Source organism: Nannobrachium achirus, assembly GCF_963921795.1.
Source record: "Nannobrachium achirus genome assembly, chromosome: 15".
Classification (NCBI taxonomy): Eukaryota; Metazoa; Chordata; class Actinopteri; order Myctophiformes; family Myctophidae; genus Nannobrachium; species Nannobrachium achirus.
The window spans coordinates 46,702,737-46,711,923 of record NC_137822.1 but is presented as its reverse complement, the minus strand read 5'-3'; the positions used below and the strand labels follow the sequence as shown (position 1 = coordinate 46,711,923).

Genomic DNA, 9,187 nt, shown 5'->3' with positions numbered 1-9,187 from the left:
GTATTTTTCGGGTAGAGTAGATCATATAATGATCACTAAGACCGCATACAATAGCCCCGCTAGCGGTGACTTTGGACTTGTCAGTGGTTACGACGAGATCTATGAGGGTTTGAGAGTGCTCTGTCACCCTGGTGGGTACTGTGACAAGCTGAGTGAGGCTGTATTGCTTGCATAACCCATCAAAGGACTTGAACATGGGTGCGTCTTTACGCAAAATGTCCACATTCCAGTCGCCCAAAATGTGACACTCGGTACCGTCCACCTTTGCTAAGCTCTCATCAAACAGCTCAAAGAAATCATTCTGATCAGGTGGTCTATAGACAGCGCATATTAGTATGTTTTTGGCATGTTCAAAGATTACCTCAATCCATACAGTTTCAAGTGAACTGTGGTGTAAGTCTGGACGGGGGACAAAATTGACATCATTGTGTACATACATGCAAACTCCGCCTCCATACCTGTTTCTATCATTCCTGATTACAGTATAGTTGGCAATTTCAATGCTAGCATCCGTAAACGAGTCATCAAGTTTAGTTTCAGAGAAGGATAAAATCTTTGCCTTACCGTCATTAAACATTCCCTTAATTAACTCCAGTTTTTTGGGATTCAAGCTATTGATGTTCAAATGGACATGGTGAAGTCCTGGTTTGGCAAAAACAACAGAGTGCATGTTCTCTGTAGTAATCGAGCCATCGTCGTAGCTGGGGGGCCCTTTGTCTACGACCGAGACAGGAAAGTTTGTCGTGGGGGGGAGGTGGTCATCATAGTCCGGTTGTAGTTGAGGCTGAAGTGGGGGAGCGGGGGTGGGGGTGGGGAGCTCAGGTTCCTGTGTCGACTGTGAGCTCAAACAGGAGGAGATCCATGCCTTTTCGACCGCACGGGGGGTCGGTGTAGCGGCGCCGACAGCTTCAAAGCCAAGATATTGCGCCAGCCACGACTGATCACGATCCCTGGGGGGTGGCGGGACCAGCGGGGGGGCATCCGGCTCGACGGACATCTCCGGCGATCCAGCGGCTGCGAGCTGGGCACCAGCATCCTCGGTGACGAGGGGGGGCGGCAGGGGGACATCCTCGGTGACGAGGGGGGGCGGCAGGGGGACATCCAGGGGGACATCCAGGTCCACGTCGGCGCTGTTGTTATCGGGCGGCGGCTCGAAAACCACGGCCGCGAGCTGGTCACAAGTAGCCTCAATGTTGGGGCTTTGCTGTAGAGAGCCGCGTGGGCAGCCATAGCACTCGTAACCAGTAGAACCCGTATCGATGTTACCACCGCTGGGGTTCTTTGTCTCCGAAAGCAGTTGTTGTTCCCTCGTGAGACGGGCGGCTTGCCGAGTGACTACGGGCCCTGGATGAACCTCAATATCACCAGAAAGAAGCAGAATAAAGTAAATGATGGACCGCCTGTCCATTCTGCCCATCTGGGGTTTGTTCTTAGTCAGCAGCAGCGACCCAAGGACCGTCAGTTTACCGAAGCCGAGATGTTTTGGCTCCGATCCAACGTGAAGGAAAAAAAACACTGCGTGATTCCTCTCCATTCCGCACGTTGGCTCCGATCCAACGTGGAGGAAAAAAAACACTGCGTGATTCCTCTCCATTCCGCACATAATTCTCCGTATATATAATTATGAGCGTTCCACGTGTCGGCAAACCATACAAGGAACAATAGGAAAAAAAGAAGAAAAAGTATCCCTCCTTTTCATTGTCCCTGGACGGAGCGAGAATGCGACTGCTCTGGCCGACTGCTCTGGCCGACTATCAGGTGGTTTTAATTTGAGTCACCTTTTATGTGTGCACGCACGCACGCACGCACGCACGCACGCACGCACGCACGCACGCACACACACACACACACACACACACACACACACCACTACCACCCCTTGTCCTATCAGCACAGCTTACCTGGTGTTCTATTAAAAACTCTTTAAAGTTTTATAGCAAAGTAAATTTTATTGTTATTGTTTTATTGCCAAATTTGAAAACCTTTGAAGAGACTGTGAAATGGGGCTTTCTCTAAGGCTACTGCAAAATCAGTAGCCTACATTTGGTAGGCCTACTTAAGGGAAAGGTGATCTATATGTAACAAAGAAGATGATGCGAACTTCTCCACCTGGGCTTTGAACCAAAGCCTCCCGCATGAAAGTCCAATACCTTAACCATTATTCTAAAGGGATATTAATATCCCTTCAGGGATATCCATGTCCCTTCTGCTTTGGGCTCCGACTCTAATTTTATTATTTAGTTTTTCAACTGATTCTGTTAGGAAATTAGGTCTACTAGCCAGGATAAAAAATCTACCACAATCTGCTCACTGCAAATACCCACAGTGGCCAAATCAAGTTGGGCTCCCATCGAGGAGGAAAATACCCAGGGAAAAAAAAGCTTTAAGTAGGATGTGAGGGGTCTAACTAGGGGTTTGTCATGATGCTGAATCCATTGCAAGCATTTGTTTTGCACAAAAAACATTCCTTGGGCTAAAAATGGCCCCAGAAAATGATGGTTTAGTGATGAAAAGTGATGAGTCATCAAACAACTCATCTTTTGTTGGCGTTTTCTGGGGCCAATGAATGTTTTTTGTGCAAAACAAATGCTTGTAATGGATTCAGCATCATGACAAACCCCTAGTTAGACCCCTCACATCCTACTTCAAGCAGATTTTTTTTCCCAACTTGATTTGGCCACTGTGGGTATTTGCAGTGAGCAGATTGTGGTAGATTTTTTAATCCTGGCTAATTTCCTAACAGAATCAGTTGAAAAACTAAATAATAATCTTTTGTCCAACCAGCTGCCTTAATTTTACCGGACTATTCCGCCACATATGTTATGTATTATTCCTTTTCTACCCCTAGTTGAAAAACAACAGTAGGCCTATTGGCTACGTTCTGATGTCAGAATGTCTGACTCAGAATTGAGTTCTGTTCAACTGTCTGATGTCTGAATGAAATCAACTTGGTTCCATCTAGTGCTGCTGATGCATACAACTACCGCCAGGTGGGGGTAGAGTACTTCTATAATGTCCATATGGCAAAACGAGGCTCAATGAAAAGCATTTAATACAAATAGCATACACGCCGTACAGTATTCTGTGTACTTGTGTTTTTGGAGTAAAACATTATTAATACATTAAGTGAGCTTGTAGATCGGCTATTTTCAAATGTTTTGCCTCTTATATTATTTGATAATATGGCCAATGGTTGACTATTTCTTATGGTTTAGTTTATTGAATGCATTTTTTTCCTTTCATTTATTTAAGCATTAAAATGCGTGCTGTGAGCTTGCAGATCTGCTATTTCCACATCATCTTAAACAATAATTTTGTTTTCTGATTTATGGAATTTCTTAGATTTCTCTTTCATTTGTTAACGAATTTACTTTTTTTTTCATGAAAATCTTAGCTTTTTGGGGAATGTTTTTTGAAAATGTTTTGAAATAGGGTAGGAAAAGAAATACACAAAAAAAAAAGAAAAAAAGAAAAAAAATGTTGTCCCCGCGACCCACAGGACGGGGTCGCGCCCCACTGTTTGGGAAACCACGTGGTCTAACATGATAAAAACCCACGTTGTGGGCGGGGCAGTGGGCGTGGCTACGGTCGACTCGCTCCAAACACACACAGAAGTTCACTCACACACACACACTCACAGCAGGAGGCGAGTCGTGTCTTCCACAGTCAGTTTATTCACAACTTCATCTTCTTTTCCAACAAAAACACCTTTTAAAAGCTTCTCCCCAGGACCTTTAAACCCTTTAAAGCTACAGCAGACACGTGTGGAAACATGCGTTCTCCATGTCCATGCATGTCTACATGATACAGTGGATATTTAGAGTCTAGAGAAACTATTCTTCTCCACTTCACTGAGATGACAACAACCTCCAGGACAGCAGGTGCGTTGATATGGCTTTTTAAATTTAAAAACAGTGGCCTAATTAAAGCAATGCTTCTCAAACGTGGCCTCCCCTTACTCTGACAGTGTACAAATGGAACCAAATGGACCCTGACGGGTCCATTTGGTTCCATGTGGTACCCTGTCAGAGTTACCGACTTGTATGGTTCAATTTAGACCCCCATAAAGGAACCCACAGAGTCCCTGTGTTTGGCTCAGTCTGTCACTTTGAGAACCACTGGCTTAAAGTAACAAAGTAGCCTACATTTACTTACAAATGTAGCCTACCTAAGGACAATTATGAGGTATTTGTACTTTGTTGGAGTATTTCCAATGTCCAATATTTCTACTCCACATACGTCACATCTCATAGGCAAATATTTTACTTTTACTCCATCACAATTATTTGTAAAGTAGCCTAACAAAGTGCATTTACTCAAGTGCTGTGTACTTAAGGACAATTATGAGGTATTTGTACTTTACTGGAGTATTTTCCAGTACTTATACTAGTACTTCTACAGTTCTACTCCACTACATCTCATAGGCAAATATTATACTTTTACTCCACTACAATTATTTGAAAACTTTAATGGTTACTTTGTTGATTTTGGTTATTATTACAAAACACACACTAACCACTTCAGCTCTATATACATTTTGGCCATTTGGAAATAGCAGATCTACAAGCTGCTACTTTTATACATTTGATGAACACTTGTGAAATGGGACATTTTGCATAATGACTACTTTCTACTATTGTACAATTTGACGCCAATAGGCTACTTTGGTACTTTTACTAAAGTAAATGTAGACTTCTACATTGCAGTATTGATACTTTTACTTGAGCAAAACATGTGAGTATGTTTTCCACCACTGGGTCAGTTGGGCACCTCCATGTAAAAATGTCTATTTTGTACGAACTGTTAAAAAATAAAATATTTGAAAAATACATTAAATAATGTAAAGTATACATAATGTGAACATGCATTAAGTATATCTGCCAACCTCTTGTTTATGCCCCAAAATGACTGGATATGTACAGGTTGTGTAGCAATTTGTAGCAATATTAGACCTCAATTTGTCAGATGTTGAAGCATGTAATGATGATGTTTATATCAAGGTGCCCACATGTCCCTATAGTGCTCACCTAGTAGAGATGTTTGTGATAGAAACGTTATCCTACCAGCCATGGAACTATGGCTTTCTTTCTTTCCTTTTTTAATCTTTTGGGCTTGTTCTGGTATACTTTATTTTACCCTCTGGTTTGTGTAAACCAGGGGTCTTCAATGTTTTCAGGCCAAGGACCCCTGAGTTGAGAGAGATGAAGCAGGGACCCCCACAACCTGTTCATAGATTCCATATAGTTTAATCGTTTGACGGCACAATCATCAGTGTATTTTGGATTCATGTTAATGTGTGTTTTCAGATAGTTAACCACTTGAACCGCCAATACTTAATAAACTTGACCTTGCTTTCACTCTGTACTTAGTCTGCTCTTTTCTCCCCTCTACACCAAAGCTCTTTGCCAAAGAAATAGCTGATCTACAAGCTCACAACGCCTCAAAGCACGAGGCGTTGTGAGCTTGTTGATCTGCTATTTTTGGCTAAAGTTCTCAGAATAAGGACACTAGGGTTCAAGTGGTTAATATAAAACAAACGAAGAAAAAAGTTTCTACCACACAAGACTTGGAGGACCCCCTGTATTAACTCTGAGGACCCCCTAGGGGTCCCGGACCCCCTGTTGAAGACCCTTGGTGTATTTTTGGACGGATTTTGCCCTAAAATCATGCAAAGCGGTACACAGACACAGTATCTCTAAAGTCATGTCATCAACATGGATCTGTCCCATTTCGCCTCCTGATTGGCTACCATTGCCTTCTAAAGTTTGTGTATATTATCTCCCGATTAGGGAGTCTTACTGGTTTATTATTCACGTTTTTTCCCCTCTTTTGTTGTGCTTCTCCCATGCAGGTGTGTTGTTGTGACATAAACATCTGGTATCATGGAGGAGAAAGGCAGAGGTTCTGCTGGTGGAAGCCAGCAGAGAAGCAAGTCTGCATGTCTGACGATGGACACCTTGTGTGAGGGCCAGGCTGTCATCACTGTTATCAACGTTGATGAGGATGAGGAGGGTTCCATCATCAACCTCTCTGAGGGCTTTGAAGAAGGTCTAAACGTCACCATGGGGGGACTTCATCATGATGATGACATCACCACCAGCTCTGGAGATGAAGAAGACCACTCCCACCTAACGGTAACGTTACTATTTAAGCCATTTCCACCATAACAAACTTTGGTTCTAAAAGTGGTTTTGTTCTTGATTGTTGGAACCTTGGTGCTTTCACGGAACCAGCGGGCATTTTTGGGGTTCCAGTTCCGAACCGACTTTTATGGTTCTGAACCAATTCACTTTCAGTGGAAACAACACTCTGAACTGGTTCAATATTAGATGGGGGAAATAAGAACTGAACCGGTTCAACCCCAGTGGAAAAGGGGCCTGTGAGAACCACTGTGCCAGGGACGTGCAGAGAATGTTTTGAGAGGCACGAAATGCTGACATTTCTAAAAGGGCCTTTTGGTGAAAATATCGAAGATAGCAGACCTCCAACCTCACAACGTGTCGCATCGCGATGCGTTGTGAGCTTGGAGGTCAGCTATTTTTGGTGCTTGATACCACACTGAACTAAGCATAATCAAGTCAATACTGGAGATGTGGCGTAACTGCATGGATTTCTACACAGAGAGGGCTATCCTCTTAACATAAAATGATGCATTCGAGTTCAGGAGAGTTTGGACAAGACAATTCTCTTGAATGCTATAGTAAACCATAGTAAAAAAACTGCATTCATGGTCTGGAGAGGGCACCTTTTACATACAGATAAAAGGGTGGGGGCTCAAAACCCCCTTTGATGTCGTGCCTGCACACTGCTAAATGTAAGGTGCACTGGTCTGGTGCGACCTAGTCTGGGATCCCTTCACCTTTCGGGGTTTGATTCCGTCGAAAGCAGAAAACACTTTGTCATGTTGGTAGTTCTCAAACGACTACAATTTGGCCGGAAAGATCAAACCGGATTCAGTTTTAACCCAAAATAATTCCCCTGCGCTCAAGGACATGCATTTAGGGCCTACCTCAGGGTTCCCCAATTAGTTTTCCCCAAGGGCCGAATCATGTCTAGGGTACCAAGTCGAGGGCCACAACATTGAATCATGTCTAGGGTACCAAGTCGAGGGCCACAACATTGAATCATGTCTAGGGTACCAAGTCGAGGGCCACAACATTGAATCATGTCTAGGGTACCAAGTCGAGGGCCACAACATTGAATCATGTCTAGGGTACCAAGTCGAGGGCCACAACATTGCAGGGGGCGACGGTGGCGTTCCCGCAACTCCAGCGACAGTTCAGATATCGTCGTTGTCGGGTGAAAATCTTGTATGTCCAAAACCGTTGCATTTATCATTTTAAAAATGATTTAAACTAGTGAAAACAGCAGAACTACAGTGCGAGGCGTTGTGTGCTTGTAGATCTGCTGTTTTCACTACTTTCGTGAGACGGCCTTGAATGATGAAGCAGAGCTTTACTTTGCGAAAGAACGTACAAATTTGGAGATACAAGGTTTCCACCTGAACGACGATATACTAGTGTTGTTGCTGCTCTAATACCACCATCATTACTGGGGTTGGTGGGGGCCAGACAGTAGCCCCCCGCGGGCCGCAAACGGCCCGTGGGCCGCCTATTGAGGAACCCTGGCCTACCTAATAAAACCATTTATGCTTTCCCCCTAGAAAAGCCTGGTGAGGCGAGGTTAGATGCGAGCCAGCATTTTTGTTGCACTGGACAGACTTCTGCGTGCATGTGTTAGTGCCACTGTGGGAACCCTGGTCAGGACACGCAACGCTGATAATTACCAGCTACCGTATGGCAGAGTGAATCCTCTATTATTATTTAAGCCAGTTAGGCCTACACGTAATATTCCACGTAAGCCGACATGGCAGGGTTTATTTTGTATTGCACGTTTCAACAGGGCAATTCAAAGGGCTTTAGTTTACATAAGACTAACCAAGAGACCAAGAGAAAACACAAATACAAAGGAAAAGAAGTAGTAGCTAGAAAGGCCGGGGTTGTCTCTCCAGGGCCCGCAAATGTTGAAAAGGCAGTTAAGCACAATCTCAACTGACATGGTATGAGAAGTCAGAATGATAGATCTTGATCACATGACTATGAGAGATAATGCATATTGGTTCGTGTGAGTGTGGCGGAGAGAGTCGCAGCCCCAGCCTGAAGCCTCAAAAGTCTAGTATCTGCTCTCGTTCCATAGGGATGTCCCTTTGGAGTGATGGTTAAGATATTGGACTTTGACACGGGAGACCCGGGTTCGAAGCCGGGTGGGGAGGTTCAAATCACCTCCGTTACATTGGTGCCGTGACCCGGATTCGGGCTTCCCCGTAGGAGGAGGTCAAAGGGGGTGAGTGTGGCGGAGAGAGTCGCAGCCCCAGCCTGAAGCCTCAAAAGTCTACACTCTAAAAACTACTGGGTCAAAAACAACTCAACTTGGGTTATTTTTGATCCAACTCACGGGTCAAATAGGGACCGATGCCCAGTTTGGTTATTTTAACGCAAGAAATTTGGTTATGAATTTTGACCCATAATTTGGGTCAAATAAATAACCAAATTATTTGTTTAAAATGACCCAAGATTGTAGTCAATATAACCCAAGTTTTGGGTTGAGTGGGCTAAATGAATACAACCTACATATGCATGGTCTGGAGAATGACAATGCCAATATTATCTGACATTAACATAATATCAGAAATGTTTCAGGGTTTCTTCACAGATGATTTGTTCAAAGTCTAGTAATATCAACATAAAAGTGCATGATTAAATATATATGCAACAATGTTGATAATACTATAATCAGAATACTTTAGAGAAGAAAAACAAAATAATCTCAAAATTACAATGAGTTCTTCTCTTTCAGACCAGCTGGGGGAGGGAGCTCAACCCTAAGCTAGCAGCCAAACACTTACGGTTAGGGTTTAGGCTCAGATACTGACAAATCAAATTCAGACATAGACATTTTGCCGAGGCAGACACATGGATATGACATATTTAGCATTTTTAGCTCCCAACAGCTTAGAAAATGTCTCTGGAAACCTAGACAAATGCTTTTCCCAGCATGCTTTGCAAACAGGTTTATGGTGCCTGTCCCCTGATTGGCCCAAAGCTAGACCACTGACCCAAGTATATGGGTTACCACTAACCCCAAAAACGGGTCACCCCCAGATAAATATTACCTAACTCGAACAACC

The 9,187-nt window shown here is 43.7% G+C and overlaps 1 protein-coding gene across 1 annotated transcript in view; it reads left to right on the top strand.

Moving 5' to 3' along the window:
• Positions 1-3,658: 3,658 nt before the first annotated feature.
• mast4 (microtubule associated serine/threonine kinase family member 4) overlaps positions 3,659-9,187 on the top strand; it is a 184,276-nt gene continuing 178,747 nt past the window's right edge. Inside the window, exons 1-2 of the mRNA XM_080743788.1 lie at positions 3,659-3,881; positions 5,852-6,134. Of these exons, the coding sequence (XP_080599914.1) occupies positions 5,883-6,134 (252 nt within the window). The 5' untranslated portion in view covers positions 3,659-3,881; positions 5,852-5,882. The remainder of the gene's footprint in view (positions 3,882-5,851; positions 6,135-9,187) is intronic.